The 18,889-nt window shown below is 43.2% G+C and overlaps 1 protein-coding gene across 1 annotated transcript; it reads left to right on the top strand.

Moving 5' to 3' along the window:
* The first annotated feature begins 5,857 nt into the window (after positions 1–5,857).
* LOC116518726 (gamma-synuclein-like) lies at positions 5,858–18,491 on the top strand. Its single transcript, XM_032232241.1, has 5 exons — positions 5,858–6,109; positions 14,612–14,653; positions 15,184–15,311; positions 18,154–18,231; positions 18,450–18,491. The coding sequence occupies exons 1-5, from the start codon at positions 5,989–5,991 to the stop codon at positions 18,489–18,491; spliced, it is 411 nt and encodes a 136-aa protein (XP_032088132.1). The 5' UTR covers positions 5,858–5,988.
* Positions 18,492–18,889: the final 398 nt, after the last annotated feature.

Here is an 18,889-nt window from a genome sequence, read left to right as displayed (position 1 = left end):
TCATAAATTTGCATCAGTTCTTAAGTGGCCAAATTTTGATCACATGACCATGGGGATGCTGCAATGGTCATAAGGATGAGGAAGGGAGGGAAGAGAAGGGAAGAGAAGGGAAGGGAGGGAGGAAGGAAGGAAGCCAAAGGCCCTTGAAAGAATAAGGAATCCAAAATATTACAGATGTTTATATTATACCTTTTTTGACTCTTACCCTGTTTCCCTGAAAATAAGACCTCCCTGGATAATAAGCCCAACTGGGCTTTTGACCTCATATGCTAAAATAAGCCCTCCCCAAAAATATTGCAACACAACAGCAGCCATGAGGTGACAAGCTCGCTGCCTCCTGCACCTCAAAAATAATAAGACCTCCCTGAAAATAAGGCCAAGTGCTTATTTGGGGGGGTCAAAAGAAAATAAGACCCTGTCTTATTTGGGGGGGAACACAGTAGCTTTCTGTGTTAGTAACAAAAGGGTAAATTTCTATTTTTAGTTGATGTAGAAAAAGTACTGTACCTAGCATAATAATATATAGAAAAAAAAACCTTAACATGACAGTAAGCAAAGCAACATTTTAAATAAATGCTAAAACATAGTTTTATTTCCGGAGTGCCCTTTTAAATGCTCATATACAACTTTAACTCAGGAAGGAAGGCGTTTCATCAGGTGCATTGCATAGCACATCCTCAAATATGTTTTCTTAAACCAACAAACTTTTTAACTATTTTCCTCCAGTGGAAAACAAAATATAATATCTATAATTAGGTTTCATAGAAAATTCAATGTAAGTTGCTTTAGGAAGCAAACATCCTCTTCTTATATGCACGCATAGGCTTACCCAAAAATAGATCAACCATCTCCAGAAGCCTCTGAGATCTGAACTTCAAAGATGTCTTCACTTCCTTCTTGAGGTCCTCCATTCTGAAAGCAGAATGATGTGAGAACAGGATTCCTTAATAATCTGGATCTTTTCTATGAGGTAGAGCCACTTAATACTTGGAAATGTGGGGACTCAAGGCTAGACTGGCAGGCAGTAATGGGGAACATTTTCATAGGGTCCTCAGACGTCAAGTTTAGATTTGAAAGACTTTATTTCAGTATCTCAATATCTCCAACTTTCCATATGTCAATATCTCCAACTTTCCATATCTTAATATCTCCAGCTTTCCATATCTCAATAGCTCCAGCTTCTATATCTCAATATCTCCAGCTTCATATCTCAATATCTCCAGCTTCCATATCTCAATATCTCCAGCATTCTATATCTCAATATCTCCAGCTTCCATATCTCAATATCTCCAGCTTCCAAATCTCAATATCTCCAGCTTCCATATCTCAATATCTCCAGCTTCCATATCTCATTAGCTCCAGCTTTCCATATCTCAATATCTCCAGCTTCCATATCTCAATATCTCCAGCTTTCCATATCTCAATATCTCCAGCTTCCATATCTCAATATCTCCAGCATTCTATATCTCAATATCTCCAGCTTCCATATCTCAATATCTCCAGCATTCTATATCTCAATATCTCCAGCTTTCCATATCTCAATATCTCCAGGTTCCATATCTCAATATCTCCAGTTTCCATTTCTCAATATCTCCAGCTTCCATATCTCAACATCTCCAGCTTCCATATCTCAATATCTCCAGTTTCCATTTCTCAATATCTCCAGCTTTCCATATCTCAATATCTCCAGCTTCCATATCTCAACATCTCCAGCTTCCATATCTCAATATCTCCAGCTTTCCATATCTCAATATCTCCAGCTTCCATATCTCAATATCTCCAGCTTTCCATATCTCAATATCTCCAGCTTCCATATCTCAATATCTCCAGGTTCCATATCTCAATATCTCCAGCTTCCATATCTCAATATCTCCAGCATTCTATATCTCAATATCTCCAGCTTCCATATCTCAATATCTCCAGCTTCCCAATCTCAATATCTCCAGCTTCCATATCTCAATATCTCCAGCTTCCATATCTCATTAGCTCCAGCTTCCATATCTCAACATCTCCAGCTTCCATATCTCAATATCTCCAGCTTTCCATATCTCAATATCTGCAGCTTCCATATCTCAATAGCTCCAGCTTCCGTATCTTAATATCTCCAGCTTTCCACATCTCAATATCTCCAGCTTTCTATATCTCAATATCTCCAGCATTCCATATCTCAATATCTCCAGCTTTCCATCCAAGAAACAGGCATTTCCTATGAACCACAGACTGACTAGTCTGACTGGTATCTGGGAACAGTGCAGAGCAGATCATGAAATCATTTGGAAATACCTGGAAAGTGATAGGGTATTCCCAGGTGTTAGATGAGTGTTGCCATATTGAAATTTTTTTCAATGTGCAACCACAATCTCAGCTGACTCCAAAAGCTAAGCAGAAACAGGTATTTTGGAGGGAGACCACCAGAAAAATCACAGGATGTGAACATTGCTGTACCTGTTCATTGAGTGTCTATGGAGATTCTCAGTCATCCAGGTCAGGGTTGTCCTTTTCCCAAAGGCAACTAAACATCCTTTTTTTCTTTTGAAAATGTTTGACTTCTCATCCAAGAGGTTTCTTCACTTCTAACTTCAGTTCTAGAACCGAGCTTGGATGAGGAGCGAAAGGTTTTCAAGGGGAAAAAAAGAAAAAACAAAAAAGTCCAGTTGCCTTTGGGAAAAGCACCTTTGGGACTACCTGCCCCTTGAAGTCACCATGAGTCACGTTCATCTTGAAGAGGTCCCTGGACTTCAGCTCCTTCATCCAATGTCCAAGCTGGTTGGGATGATAGGCAATGCATCCAAGAGACACGAGGTTGGGAGAAGGCTACCTTAAGCAACCTTTATTTTCACCGCTTCACAGATCTGATTGCAATATAGCCCAGAGCCGTGGTGGCAAACCTATGGCACGTGTGCCAGAGGTGGCACACAAAGCCCTCTCTGTGGGCACATGTGCCGTAGCCAGCTGCTCTTCTGGTTTCTGGCAGGCACATGTGTGCTGGCCAGTGGGTCTTTGCGGATGCCAGAGAAACAGAAAATGTCCTGAAAATGCCCTCCAAAATGGCCCAAAACCAGACCGTTTTTCAGCCCGTTTTCCAAAGAAAAGCCCGAAAAATAACCTGAAAATGGCCTGAAAATGGCCAGAAAACAGGCATGCATGTGCTGGCTAACTGGTCTTTGGGTTTCCAGCACTCTGGCATGTGCACGCACACATATGCCCAAGCGTTCCAATTTGGTCACTCGATGGCGAAAAGGTTTGCCATCACTGGCTCAGAGCATGTTCTTAAAATGTTTTTTTCTTTCCTAGATTTTAGGTAAGAAATCCACACTGATCATCCCTGCAATGGCTAAATAAAATATTGATTTATGCTGCATTGCAGTCATCGATGTATTGCTATTGACCATGTCTCAGTTAGGATGAAAGGAATTTCTCTTTCTCGCATTCACTCCCTTCTCCTTCCTCTGTGAAGCTGCCAACCAGCTGCATTTTCAAGGGCAAGAATGAAGAACACTTGGTAGGAACTCAAGCAAGTGCATCTAAGTCCCTCCTCTTTATCCAGGGAATCCAGGATATCTTATAGTTTAAACGAGGCAAACAGTTGATCTGATTTTTACACTTTGTTAGCTTTTATTGGGGGGGGGAGCAGTTCTCTTTCCCAATCTGCATGATTATCTGTATTTATCTGTTATCGAAATGACTATTCTCTCGTATCATTTTTTCTCAATTGTTTCCCTCTGTTACAATCAGGAAACTTCAATTCCAGTGGCATCTCAAGAATGCAAAGCAGTGGTGGGTTCCTTCTGGGTTAGACCGGTTCGGCCAAACTGGTAATGGTTTGGCAGCCTTGGTCGCTGGAATCGGCAGCCACCCAGGCCTGCCACGCCCCTGAACAGCTTCTCTGGGCAGCGCCATAGGTGCCACTGTTAGGAATATAATCTAACAGTTGGGTTGGCAATATATAAATCATGTAACAATGCTATACCTGTTTCTTTAAAGCATACTGTAAAATGTGATTGGTTGCTGTTTTCCTCAATCGGCCATAAGAGGAAGCCAGAATGACTGTTAGCTCTGTGTTTGTTAGATGCTGGGCTGATCTGATCTGAGTGTTTTTGGAAACTGGCTGTTAGAAAGTGCCATGAGCTATTGTAAGTTTTGCAACTGCTAGCAAACTTTGAGTACCGGATTGTTTGTATATTTATGGACTATGTTATTTGGATTATCCCTTAACTGAAAGACATTGATGACTGACTGTCTTATGACTTGGACTGTTTGATGGACTCTGATACCTCTGTTTCCACGAAAGTAAAAGCCTACTTAAACCGCAGTATCTCTGTATGCTGGTTTGTGTGTTCTCCAACAACACTCTCACAATGCTTCTTTGAACGTACTTGCTCTCCCAATAGGGAGCTTACATAACACCACCATATTGTTTTTCGCTTCTGCACATGCACAGAACAATTTTTACTGCACTGTGCATGCACACGCACTGTGCATCGAGCGCATGCGCGCAACACACCCACAAGTGAACCGGCAGTAATGGCTGCCGGAACCCACCCCTGATGCAAAGGGCTCTTCATACAACAGCAGGCAAGTTTTAGTATCGTATTTGCCTTACCTATATTTTCCCGGAAAATATCTATGTGATTAGTCAACTCTGACTTGATGGCATAAGATCAATCAATTAATCACATATGTTTATTGGGAGACACTTAATTGAATAACGATTGTATTCTTTCTCTGGTCACACTCAAGGTGTTTTTTCTGTACGTCCTTGTCATTTGTACTGAATTATTTGATTTTCAACCTAAAATGGAATACTATTACACAATAGTAAGTCATCCTTTAGCTAATGAATTAATACAAAAGTCTCTCTCTTTTTCTCCTCTCTCTCTCTCTTTCTCCCCCTCTCTCTTTTTCTCCTCTCTCTGTTTCTTTCTCTTTCTTTTTCTTTCTCTCTTTTTTCTCTCTCTCTCTTTCTCCTCTCTCTTTCTCTCTTTCTCTCTTTCTCCTCTCTCTTTATTTCTATCTTTTTTTCTTTCTCTCTCCCTCTCTCTCTCTCTCTCCCTCCCTCTTAATAATTTTTTCTGCAAATTTCTAGATCAGGCAGTCATGCTGGATGGCTTCAAGTCCTAGATATAGATGTGTATTTGAGTTAAACCACACTCAAATGTTCTTGGGATATCTGATATTTTTTGATAGGTTACTGTATAAAGGAAAAGAAAGGCATATTTTTTTAATACAGATTTGTTTTCTTTAAGCAAAACAAAAAAAACATTCCTTTTCTTTACATAGTAATTTATTCTCTATACCTGAATGCCTACATACATACGTATACCTACATACACACCCAAGCCCATGGACAAATTTATTTCTGATAAGTCTTATTTGTTTGAGGCTTACAAAGAGCTACCTTGCGGCAAAAGGCTGGCTAGATTAAGCCCTCATTGAAAGATGTGACGGTTGGATGGTTTCTGGTCTTCTCTATCTGGCCCCTATCCCCCTTTCAGCTCCCATTTGCCTTCCTGGGAGACATTTGCTTTTAAAAGTGGGGGGGGGGTGAAAAGCTTTGGGCAGCTAAAAGCTTTCTCTCCTGCTGCAAAGGTTTGTAGAATAGGTGACCTTGAGTAAGCATTGCAGCAGCTCTTTGAAGGACATCTAAACATCTTCTGTAGCTTTTCCAAACCAAGCCTCTTGCTTACCTTGGTACCCTCCTCCTCCTCCCCCCTCCCTTCTCTGCTGCTTCTCTCTCTAAAACCTTACAGGCAAATCCATGCCATTAATATTTCAGCTTCAGGGTCTCGCAGGCATTGGCTGTCCTCTAATGTGTTGCCTCAATAAGAGAGCCAGGAGGGACGAGCCACTCACCCAGCCCTGCATCTGGCATTTGGCAGAGAAGTAAGAGCAGGAGTGATTCCAGGAGAAGAGGCTGCAGAGAGCAGGCAGAGAACTCCTATCATCAGCAACTGCTATTGCCAAGGCCAGCCAGCCAGCCGGGACACCATGGATGTCTTTAAAAAGGGTTTCTCCATCGCAAAGGAGGGAGTGGTGGCCGCAGCTGAGAAGACCAAGCAGGGAGTCACCGAAGCAGCTGAGAAGACCAAAGAAGGGGTGATGTACGTAGGTAGGTTGAAACCATCTCCTTTCTGCACAGGCAGCTGGCAGCTCTGCCTGGCAGGGAAGAAATTCGTGTCTGTGTGTGACCTTGGAGAGTGAGGCTCTTGAGATCAGGAGCAAGGAGAGGATGGGAGAAGATTCCCTTGTGAGAAAGAAAGAAAGGAAGGAGGGAAGGATGGAAGGAGTGGGGGAAGGAGGGAGGGAAGGAAAGTAGGAAGGATGCAGGGAGGGAGACAGGGAAGGGATGAAGGAAGGAAGAAGGAAAGGAAGGAAAGTGAGAAGGAGGGAGGGAGGCAGGGAAGGGATGAAGGAAGGAAGGAAGGAAGAAAGAAAGAAAGGAAGAAAGAAAGAAAGAGAGAGAAGGAAGGTGGGAAGGAGGGAGGCAAGGAAGGGAGGAGGGAAGGAAGGAAGGAAAGAAAGAAAGAAAGGGAAGTGGGAAGGAGGGAAGGAAGGAAAGAAAGGAAAGAAAGGGAAGGAAGGTGGGAAGGAGGGAGGCAAGAAAGGGACGAAGGAAGGAAAGAAAGAAGGGGAAGGAAGAAAGGAAGGTGGGTGGGAGGGAGGGAGGCAGGGAAGGGAGGGATGGAAGGAGGGAGGAAGGAAGGAAGGAAGGAAGGAAGGAAGGAAGGAAGTGCTTTCCCTGCTGAATGCCACATACTGATCCTCCCTCCCCCCTGGGTTCACCAATAGAGAACTATCAATATGGAATTTGTAATTCTGAATAATTTGAAGGCATCCTGTTAGGAAAGAGTAGTCTATGCATGTCCTTTCCTCCTTCTCCTATGAAATTTACTCTGATGAAAACTCTAGTTTGACCTATTAGTTGCTCTGGGTTCCAGAGAAGTCTACAAAAGGAAGGGAGGGAGGGAAGGTTATGTGAGACCAATCTTTTCTGCCTTGGTTGGAGAATTGCTTTGGGGAAGAAAAGCTGGAGGCAAATAAAAGTTTGGTTGTGAATTTATTTATTTATTTATTATTTTTACATTTATTTGCCACCCATTTCGTTGTAGGGCCACGCTAGGCACCTGGTGAATGGTGAGGCATCTTGGGCCTGGGCCACCTCCAGTAACCTTCCCCTTCCCCAAGGACTTTTTGTGAGAATAAACCACAAAAGGCACGAATTGAGGATCAAAGGATTTCTTTCAATATGACTTCTCAGCCTTCCCTTCTTCTTGCATTCGGACTCTTTGCAGTTCCCTGGCGGAGGGCGGGGGGCGGGGGGATGCGAATGCTCTCAGAGAGGTAAAATCTCTTTTGGCCGAGCCCCAGAAATTGAATGGCAAGATCAGTGCACCAAAAAATACGTACATCTATCCAGGCTCTGTGAAGGCAACAGACTCACTCTTCATTCCCTGCAAAGGGCAAGGAAGTGGAGAAGCTGTTCAGAGCATTGCCACAGTCTACATCTAAGAGAATATTGACTTTTTTCTCTCTCTTTACCTTGTCTTCTTTCCCCCCCCTAACTACTTCAGTGTGCAATTCACCTATACGTTATTTTCCCCAGCATTGTTCCTTATTTTATGTCGGTCACCAAAATCGAGCTCCTAATAGAAATAACAAACAGCACTTATATACCACTTCGCAGAGCTTTAGAGCCCTTTCTAAGCGGTTTACAGAGTCAGCCTATTGTCCCCAAACAATCTGAGTCCTCATTTTACCCCCCTCGGAAGGATGGAAAGCTGAGTCAACCTTGAGCCGGTCAGGATCGAAGTTAACCATATTTGTACGCTTGAGCAATCCATTAGCCCTGCAGTGTCCTCTGACTTCTGGAGCTGAACAGAAACTGTTATTTAAAAAAAATACAGAATAAGGAAGTTGGAAGGGACCTTGGAGGTCTTCTAGTCCAACCCCCCCACCTGCCCAAGCAGGAGACCCTATACCATTCTGGACTGTCCAATCTCTTCTTGAAAACCTCCAGTGATGGAGCATCCACCTGTTTCCACTAATTAATTAAGGGATCCAATTTTGACATGGAAGTAGCCAAAACAACTCCTGCATCCAGCAAATGTGCCAGAATTATAAACTGCAGTTCACAGAGGCAATAAATCCTCCTCGGTCTTAATTCCGATACAAAGGATCGACCAATGTTCCTTCTTCTAATAAATAACTATTTAAAGCCATCACTTTAGCTTGGGGACATCATCGGGCAGTTGCCTTAAAATAAATAAGTAATTGCATCACCTTTGAATCTCAAATCCTCTGTTTTTCTAGTGCACAAATTTTCATTCACGTCAAATCCAGAAACCTTGATAATCCTGCATCTGCCAATGAAAATGGCTTTTTCTTTAATTGCTATATGAACTCCTTCCTTCTTTTGTCTGCATTCCTCTTCCTTTTCCTTTCATTTCCTGGGCTGCGGTTGTATAATATTTTGAACATTTTTCTGTTCATAAATACAGAAAATTCCCCCCTCTCTTTCTTGTGACCTTCGCATTTCATCTCAGCATGGATAATTCCTGCTAAGCTCCCCCCCCCCAAAAAAAATCTTACAACTCATTAGCCTGGGAAATGAGCTTGCCGGGAAATATCAAAAGAAAAGCTTCAACATTTCTGCAGATATTCCCCTAAATTCAATTTCTCCCAAGACTGAGAGCTCAGCTTTAAAAGTTGGACCTGCAATGGACAAATTTTTGGAAAAGACAAAGAAAAGAAAGCAGGAAAAAAGGATGAAATTGTGTCCTTCTAAAGCATGGCTATATCCCAACACATTCCCTTCATCTGAAAACAAATGCCCACATCTTAAGGTAGGTAGCGAAAGGTTAATTAATAGGTAGCTCCACCCTTCTCTACTTCATGATTGTTCTGTTCTAGGCTTCTCCAAAAAGCACGAGGCAGAGTCCTGGTCCCGACAAAACCCCTTTTATTAAACGTGTGTCCACTTTTCCTGAAATCCTTCTCTAAATTGTAAACTGAAACTACCCACAGAATCTCTGCAACAAAGGTTGAAAGATGCTCAGCATCACGGATCACTGATAGACAGGAGGAAGACGTTGCCATTTCAGTAGAACAACCATCCTCTCTGTCCCACCAGTGGAAAAATATCAGCAACAAAAATCTGAACCAGAATAAAGCAGGATTAATCAACTGAGCAGGGGGTTTCTTCGGCCCACCCTCTCTGGTTTTGCAGATTACACTGAGCCTGAGTTCAGTGTGGAAAATCTGAATCTCTCATCTCCTGCTTAGCTTTGATTATTACATCCCTGAGAAAAACACAGCTAGGAAGGAATAAGGGAAGATTGTTCTCACCGAGGCTTCCCAAGAGCATGAAGCAAACGCCTTGTCCCGACAAAAATCCCTTTTATTAATTGACTGTGAATTCTGCTCATTCACATCCAGCAAAGTCTTTCAAGGGAGGATTTACAGTCACAGACCTTATCTGGCTTGGAGAGCTGCCTGGCCGATATCTGCAAAACTTGGCCAGGAGTCTTGGAGAGTCACAAACCAATTAAACAAACTAATTGTCTCCTGCAAACTCCACTCCCTTTCGCTCCTCTTTTCTTTCCTCTGGGAGGGGCCATTCATCGTCCACCTGTGGCCTTACTCCCAAGACGACCCTTGTTCTTTAGCTATTCCCTTTGTCTGGCAATTCTGCACATGGGCACACTGGGAACAGGCTCCAGCTGTTCTTCTGCCTCACTGCTGTCTGACTCCCTCTTTGCCTCTGATGCAGAGGCCTCATCTGAGTTTTCCTCAATCCCCAGGACTGGCCCATGTTCCTCCCCAACCTCCTCACTGTCCGACTCTGCTGCCAGCTCCACTGGCCATCGGTGGGCCACAACACTGGGCCATGTGCTAGAGATGGGAAAGTTTTAAAACCAAATTGGTTTTAAGCCATCCTTGGGTCTTAAACTGCTTATCGTTAATATATTCCCAAGGTCTCTCCTGATATAACAGTTTGATATTTTGCTGTCAGCTGTATTGGAGGCAGAAAATTGTTTAGGGAAACAGGGAATATTGAATTATCTGTATGTATCATATTACTGTGTATGCTATTGTATGCATAGATGTATGAGTATCTACTTATGGTAAATTCCTATCACCTATAGTACATTTCTATTTTTTATATAGCCAGATTAAATGTACATGAAGACCCTCTTGGCACTCCAACCCCAAAACAGCACAAAGTGTTACTGAAGTTTGCAGATGGAGCTTTTGCAGGGAGTTGGTCCTATTAGGATGGCATGATGTTCTTATATCTTTTTTTCTTGAATTTTATTTTGGTGTTTTTGAGGGCTCTCTGCCATCATGAAGGATAAAGTCAACCACTTCCATGTTTAACAGAACAGTTTAATAGAATGACAAAGTTGGAAGGGACCTTGGAGGTCTTCTAGTCCAACCCCCTGCTCAGGGCAGGAGACCCTACATCAGTGTTTCTCAACCTTGGCAACTTGAAGATGTCTGGACTTCAACTCCCAGAATTCCCCAGCCAGCATTCGCTGGCTGGGGAATTCTGGGACTTGAAGTCCAGACATCTTCAAGTTGCCAAGGTTGAGAAACACTGCCCTACATCATTCCAGGCAAACAGTTGTCCAGTCTCTGCTTAAAAACCTCCAGTGAGGGAGCACTCCCAACCTCTGGTGGCAAGTAGTTCCACTGGTTAATTGTCCCCACTGTCAGGAAGTTTCTCCTTAATTCCAGGTTGCTTCTCTCTTTGGTTAATTTCCATCCATTGCTTCTTGTCCTGCTTCTGGGGATTTGGAGAATAGGCTGACCTCCTCATTCTTCTTTGTGGCAGCCCCTCAAACATTGGAAGATGCTATCATGTCACCCCTGGTCCTTCTTTTCATTAGACTAAGCCAATCCAATTCCTGCAATCATTTTAGTCTCCAATCCCCTAATCTTCTTCGTTGCTCTTCTCCGCACTCTTTCCAGAGTTCCAACATCTTTTTTTGCATCGTGGCGGCAAAAACTACTGTAGACATTGTTGGATTTTGCTGGTTTCTCCTCATCCTATGCTTAATCCCGACTGTGTTGGACAGGACCTGGGGCAACCCCAAGAGACTTTGCTGTTATCTTACAGCTCATCTCAGTCCTATATAACCAGTGTCTTCTCTCACATAGCTGCATGATTCAGGAGGGACAAGGCATGGTGGGTGCTCGTGGTTTGAGCCATCCTAAACCCTGCGGCCAATAACATTCTTCTCCCCAGCTCCACTGCTTATTTTGAAACCACACCCAACTCCTGCATTTAAGCTGATGCATCTTCTCGGAACATCAGGCAGCCTTCCAGCAATTGTGTTGGTTTACTAGGCCTTGATGTACTTCATCATGGTGGGTTGAGTAAACCACAATGACTGCGTCTGAAGATGGTACTAAGCCCCACCCCTAAAAAAAATAGCATTTGGCTTAGTCTGTACTGGGCTGGATCCAAAAATGGTGTACTATTCTGTGAATATGTGTAGGTATGGCTGGCATGAGCATCCTGACCAGTTTCACCAAAGGCGATCAAAGCTGTATCCATTTTTTCTTCTTTGGATCTTCTGTGTTCCTCACGCTCCATTGAGTGAGTACAGAGGTTGGAGGATACTTCTGACATGGTCAAGAGATAAGAGGAGACACATTTGGCCTCTCTCCTCATTGGGTAGGAAATGTCACAAAGGTCCATCTTGTGAGATGTTCACCTGACAGATTCCTCAGGTGCAACCCGAGAACAGACAGTAGAACATCTTCCCTGAGCTTTAGATCAAGGGTCTCCAACCTTGGCAACTTTAAGACTTGTGGACTTCAACTACCAGAGTTCCTCAGAAAGCTGGCTGAGGAACTCTAGGAGTTAAAGTCCACAAGTCTTAAAGTTGCCAAGGTTGGAGGCCCCTGCTTTAGATGATCCCCAACCTCATTGGCCTTTCAGAAGGCCTTAAAAACCTGGTTCTTTCCTGAGGCTTTAGGGAAGAATCCAGTTTCTTTATTTCTTTTCTCTGGATTGAAGATGGTTATTTAGTTTGACTTTTCTAAATTTTACGCACATGCTTTTGCTGTGCTACATACCCAGAATGGTTTGAGTAGAAGGAGCAAATATGTATATTTGCATAATAAATACATGAGGGGATGCCTAAATGTAATTAGACAGTTCTATCCAACTAAGGCTCAGTGGCTAAGATGCTGAGCTTGTCAATCAGAAAGGTCAGCAGTTCGATAGTTTGAATCCTTAACGCCACGTAACGGAGTGAGCTCCCGTTACTTCTCCCAGCTTCTGCCAACCTAGCAGTTTGAAAGCACATAAAAATGCAAGTAGAAAAATAAGGACCACCTTTGGTGGGAAGGTAACAGCGTTTCATGCGCCTTCCATGTTTAGTTATGCCGGCAACATGACCACGGAGACGTCTTCGGACAGCACTGGCTCTTCGGCTTTGAAACGGACACGAGCACTGTCCCCTAGAGTCAGGAACGACTAGCACATATTGTGCAAGGGCAACCTTTACCTTTATCTTATCTAACTATATTACAGTACTTGCTCACAGCAGAAATCCATTTCAGTTTGTTTAAAAAAATATCTTTATCTGTGTTGAAATCATGACTATTTTAAAAAAAATGCTCCTGTGCTGTTACTGTGGAATAAAGTTACAGAGCCGGATAAATTTGTACAGAAACTATTAGCAAAGGATAAATAAGCATGTTTGCAGCCTGATTAACGTTAGTTCTGATTCGTTTTTCCAGACTGAGAATTTAGCAGTCAGGTCCTTGGCCTGGCACCACTTCTCAAATCTGGCACTGTGCTTTGCAGTTCATTAGCAGAAAAGATCTCCCTGCCTTTTATGAGATGTTCGTCTCTATGTTCTCCTGCTTCTCCAGCCTCCCCCCCCCCCACTTCTCCACCCCGTGACTCCTCCTGTTGACTGTAAACAAGCCCCAATAATGTTGAGTCATTGCAACGAGAGAGAACAGTGGCAGAATCAAACAGATTGTACTGGCCAAGGACTCCAGCTTTGTCTGCTTCGATTAGAACAAAAAGAATCAGCCAACCAGAGACAATATTGAAGAGATGGGGGATTTAGAATAAGGAACTGGGAACTTCTGGCCACCTTCTCAGGCCTGAGAATCTGCAGAATCAAAAGAGATTTTGCACCAACGCCATGCCAGTCAAGCCAAGGGGAATGAACAGCCCCCCCTTTCTGCTTGCTTTTTATCTGGATAGTGTTGATTGAGCCAAAAATCTTAGGCCAAGGATGGTTGCAGCCCCTCCTGATCTAAACTAAGCCAGATTTTTTAAAATATATATATTTGCAAGAATGGCAAGAATTTGACTGCAGTGCAGCGCAGGTTTGCAAGGGTGCCATTTTGACATTCTCCTTGCTTTTCCTTCATCTTCTCTATGGCATCTTTCCCAAACAATCGTTTAAAAAAAAAAAAAGTAAAAGAGAATGTGTGCCGTCTTCACAATCCTGTAAACAGAGGCAGAGATGCTAGAAGCAGAATCGCGGGCTCTCTACTAGAAGCTCTACAGCTTTAGACAAAGTCCGTAGGGTGACCCTGAATATTTCGCTTGCATGCACAAGGAGGAGAAAGAGAACAGACTGATTTGGGTGTGAGACAGCTTTACAGAGAGGAATTAGGAAAATAGGGGCACAGAAGACAGACATGGTGGTTTAGTGGCTAAGACGCCGAGCATGTCGATCAGAAAGGTCAGCTGTCGGGCGGTTCGAATCCTTAGCGCCACATATCAGAGTGAGCTCCTGTTACTTATCCCAGCTTCTGTCAACCTAGCAGTTTGAAAGCATGTAAAAATGGAAGTAGAAAAATAGGAACCACCTTTGGTGGGAAGGCAACAGCATTCCATGCATCTTCGACATTTAGTCATGCCAGCCACATGACCACAGAGACGTCTTTGGACAGCGCTGGCTCTTTGGCTTTGAAACAGAGATGAGCACTGCCCCCTAGAGCCAGGAACGACTAGCACACATTTACCTTTTTAGAGGAAGATGGCGATGTGTTTGCTTGCTCCTGTCTGATGGCCAGGGAGGCTAGGGATCCAAGATCTTTGCTCTTACCACCTTAGAGTTATTTACTTTAAATCAACTTTGGGGGAAATAACCCTTTGAGTAGAAAAATATTGTCTGCCACCACAGCTTCAAGTTGAGAAGTCATGTGTAATGTAGGCCATCCACCTCCTGGCTTTTTCTCCTTCCCCAGCAAGACTTTTTTTTTTAAAAAAAAAGAGCTGAACCTGAAATCTGTTTTGTTTGTGGGTTTTGTATTTGAATGGATGCTCAACCGGCCATTTGTCTGAAGTGCAGCATTCATCTTGAAAGAAGGAAACGCAAGACCTTTTATCCTGTGACTCATTCTCTGCTAAGCTGCCCCAGCACTGCAAATCTTAATGGATGGTTTTTGAAAGCAAAACTAATCAATTGTTCTCTCTGTGTCCCTCTCCCTTCCTTTCTCCCTTTCTCTGTCTCTCTTCTGTCCTTTGTCCTCTCTCCTCTCCCTCTCTTCTGTCTCCTCTCTCTTTCCCTCTCCTGCCCTCCCTCCCTCCTCCCCCCTTCTCTCTCTCCCTCTCTCTCTCTCTTCTTTACAGGCACAAAAACCAAAGAAGGAGTGGTGCACAGTGTCACTTCTGGTAAGAACTATACAAAGATTGGCCTGGTGGAGTAGCTTCTGGGTTTTCTGTTTTGAATTAATGACACCCCCTCCTGTCTTTCTATACCCAGGCATGCAGAAGTGGTATTGAGGTCAACTCAATAACTTCTTCTGAGGGAAAGACCAGATGGTGTTCCCCAATACACTTGTATATCTTGTCCTTCATCTTCAGGGCTTTGCCATTGTATATTCTGAAAATAGGTGCACACTTGACATATTCTTGGAGTGGGTGTAAATCCCCTTCAAAATTCCAGGAAGTACACAATGGGGGCTAAACAATCTGCCTCCATACGATTTTGGCCTTGTGGAGATCACAAAAGGAAAGCTGATTTTTTCAATATTCCCAGACCTGGGTTGCAAAAATCCAAGGGAGACACGGATCTTCCTTTAAAAACTGACCTCTATTGAAAGATCCCAGATAATCTTAGTAGTTTCCAACCACTCCTGTAGAAGTGGATCTTCCACCTTCTCATAAGTCATCCTCTCAGTTTCTTTCTGCTTCAACTACAGTTGCTGAGAAGACCAAAGAACAGGCCAATCTCGTGGGAGACAGTGTGGTGTCCAGCGTAAACACAGTGGCAAAGCAAACAGTGGAAGGAGCAGAGACTGTTGTAACCAGCACTGGTCTGGTCAACAAGGTAGGTGTGATTTTTTTCCCACCAATGAGACCTTACCACGTTCATAACATTTTGCCTGTGAGACATGCCCAGTGCAGGGGGTGTTGATATTTGCTGGGGGAAACCATTCAGTTGAATGTTTTAAACTGTTCTGAGCCAGCCTTAGCAGAAGCAAGAAACAGACAGTCCCGAAAACCCGCTCTTTATTTACCTCCTGTGAATTTATGGCATTCACCCATCAAAAAGTCCAGGCAATAATCCTTCAAAGAGTTAACTGCAGTAACAGACGTTGTCAGTTCCTTGAGATAATTGCTGGGCTGGTTAGCAAAATCTTCAGAAATATGAACTGTTGTCTTCTACAACCACCATTCCCCTTTCCTTCTATTTATTCCCCAGCCAGGGAGGGGCCATACAAACTACCTGTATTCACACATGAGTTTCACCACAATGGCCATGCTGGTGTCTATGATCTTTTCTTCCTGCAAGACCAACATCTGGTGAACTACCTTAGAAGACCAGATACCTTATTGAACCTGCCCTTCTCAAAGTCACCAATGACCAAAGGGTTATTTTCACCCATCAAGAGCTGTAAAATAAGCAGTAGATACAGCAAATGTACCTTGAAAACGAGGAACAACAGAATATAGACATTCATTTAGTGAATATTTTGTTCATTTCAAAGACCTCCAGTGCAGCATCTCATTTTCTACAAAAATCAATTACGCGGAATTGATAAGCACAACTGGAAGTCCACAAATATTTATGTGGAACATCAAGAGAAAAGAGAACCAGACCTTTTTACAACACAATGGTTTTTGATTTTGGGGTTTTGTTATTGTGAGGGAGCCAAGAATAATTTTCCTCCACAAAATGACAAACTATTTAGAGAAGGATCTCTGATCTCATAGGAGTTCTTTTTAAAAAATCTTCAAATTCATAATTTGGTATAGCTTTGTTTGGAAGTAGGATTCCATGCCCAGAAATGATCTTTTGGTTGGCTAGGGAATATTCTGAAAAATGAGATGATTCTAACACATTAGTCTGGTTGGCTTTGGGTCAACATTCTTGATTTTGAGAGTGGCTGAGTCCAAGTTTTGTGCCTCTCAATAGGTCAAAGTTGTCCAATTTATATTGGCTTGGGGAGAGAAGAAGCACACAGCCCAACACGTCTTCTTCCTGTAATTGTGCTCCAGTTCTCAAGATGCTCCTTTCCTGCCTGCTTAAAAATAGAAGATGAGTCAGAGCATGAAGTCATGATGAGGGATGCAGATCCAAGAGAAACAAACAGAGGATGTGATTCTTAAGCCACCATTCATAATTAGAGATGCGCTTGAAGTTTTCCTCCAGGCCAAGGAAACAGGCAGACAATTGTTTGTATCTAAAATGTATGCTTGCCTCATTCATGGATAAATTGTTGATGAGGAGGCAGGGCAGGGAAATGAAAGAGAAAAAGCTAAATCAATTCCTTTCCTAGTTTACCTTCCTAAATTTAAACAATTAACTCCATGTATCATAGCAGTTGCATGGGAAAGAAAATAATAATAATAATAAAAACAAACCGAGAAGGAATCAAAAGACCAGTGTTTATCCAAAGGAACAGCCAAAAACGAGTTTGAAGTTCAGCAAAGACAGGATGGAAGATTAGATTTGCATTTATTGTATGTCTGCACCAGAGAAGAACAAAACAGGACACTGTGTGATATAGCTAGGGGTGAGATTCAAAAATTTTAGCAACTGGTCCTCTGCCCGATTGCTGGGGAGGGGGCATGGTCATGGTGGGTGTGGCCTACTCAGCCTCTTGTACCATGGTGGGTGGGAGCACTTTCACCCTCCCCAGGCTCCGGAGCAGAGGTGGGTTCCTACCGGTCGGCCAAGTAAGTAGTAACTTGGCTGGCCATGCCCGCAAACCAGTTCTATCAGTGGTGCCATAGGCACCGCCATCTTGTTTTTTACTACTGTGCATGCACGCATAGTGCGCATCAAGGGCACACACATGTGAAACATGTCCCTGAGTGAACTGGCAGTAACAGAAGCCAGAATCCACCTCTGCTCCAGAGACTTTCCTTGAGCCTCTGGGAGAGTGAAAACGCCTCCCCAGGCTCCGGAAGCCCTTTCTAGATTTTCCATTTCTGGACTTCCAAAACTTCCGGGAGTCCCATTTTTCACCCTCCTAGAGCCACTGTGTGGGCCCTGCACTTATTTGGCATCCAAAACAGGCTGCATGAAGACTCCTGGGAGGGGCAGGGTGGGGTGGGTGGGGCCAGCCAGTCCTTGCAATTACCGGTTCAGCGAACCAGATGTAAAATTAGCATCCAGTTCATCCAAACCAGTCCGAACTGGCTGAATCCCACCCCTGGATATAATAAATAATTATTCAACTTGAGCAAACTTTTCAGTCTTTAAAGTCTATGTGCCTGGTCCTTTTGGACAGAAGAACAGTCTTCATGGGTCATCTCAGTCCAGCATTTTGTTCCGGGTGTATGCACTCAACCGTTGCTGAGCAATCTGGGAACTGTAGTCCATACACATTTGGAAGATACTTTTTCAAGAGGCAACTGGACTTTCTGGTTTTTCTTTGAAGCTGTTTCGTGTCTCATCCACGAAGCTTCTTCAGCATTGACTGGATGGGTGGGGAATCACCATCCAATCAGAGCTGAAGAAGCTTCTTGGATTGAGAAGCGAAACATCTTCAAAGTAAAACCAGAAAGTCCAGATACCTCTTGAAAAAATACCTTTGAGACAACCATGACTGAGAATCTCCATAGACATTTACACATCTGGAAGCTAGCCAGAATGGGAAATCCTGGCTTCTGGTCTTTGTGGCATCTGATGATACTTTGGTCTGTTCTTGTGTGTTCTGTAGGAGGAGCTTCATCCAGATCAACACCAAGACCAACCTGCTGGGTTTGGAGAAGAAGACATCCTGGTGGAAGCCACAGAGGTAAATCTCAGCTTGGCTAGCCCCAGAGTCTTTGATTCAGTGGGGACGAAGGGATGCCAGGAAGGGTTAAAAAAAAACCAAGATCATAAATAAGTCCTCAAAACTCTACTTCCTGTTTGAGTTGATTAGCCTTTCTTTTCTCCATAAAGTGATGACAGAACTTTGCTCTACTAATTTTTATATCGAAATACTCCCTTCTTTTTTCCTCCTTCCCCCAGCCCCAATTTCTAGACAATTTTGCTATATTGGGTGACAATTAAGAGTTGAAAATAGATTTAAAAATTATTCTTCGGCTTCAGCCATTGATTATTTGTGACCCTCCAGATATAGTCCAATAACCCCACACTAATTCAGTGGTCGACGGTTTTTAAGTGAATCATTAATTAATGATATTGATTTAACTTAACATTAATAGTAAAAGCAAACGGCTGCGGTGGCTCACTGGTTAAGACGCTGAGCTTGTCGATCAGAAAGGTTGGCAGTTCAGCAGTTCGAATCCCTAGCACCGCATAATGGAGTAAGCTCCCATTACTTGTCCCGGATTCTGCCAACCTAGCAGTTCACAAGCACGTAAAAATGCAAGTAGAAAAATAGGAACCATCTTTGGTGGGAAGGTAATAGCATTCCATGTGCCTTCAGCATTTAGTTATGCCGGCGA

The sequence above is a fragment of the Thamnophis elegans genome, chromosome 15 (genome assembly GCF_009769535.1).
Source record: "Thamnophis elegans isolate rThaEle1 chromosome 15, rThaEle1.pri, whole genome shotgun sequence".
NCBI lineage: Eukaryota > Metazoa > Chordata > Lepidosauria > Squamata > Colubridae > Thamnophis > Thamnophis elegans.
The sequence above is the reverse complement of the archived record's forward strand: the minus strand, read 5'-3'. Positions and strand labels throughout refer to the sequence as shown.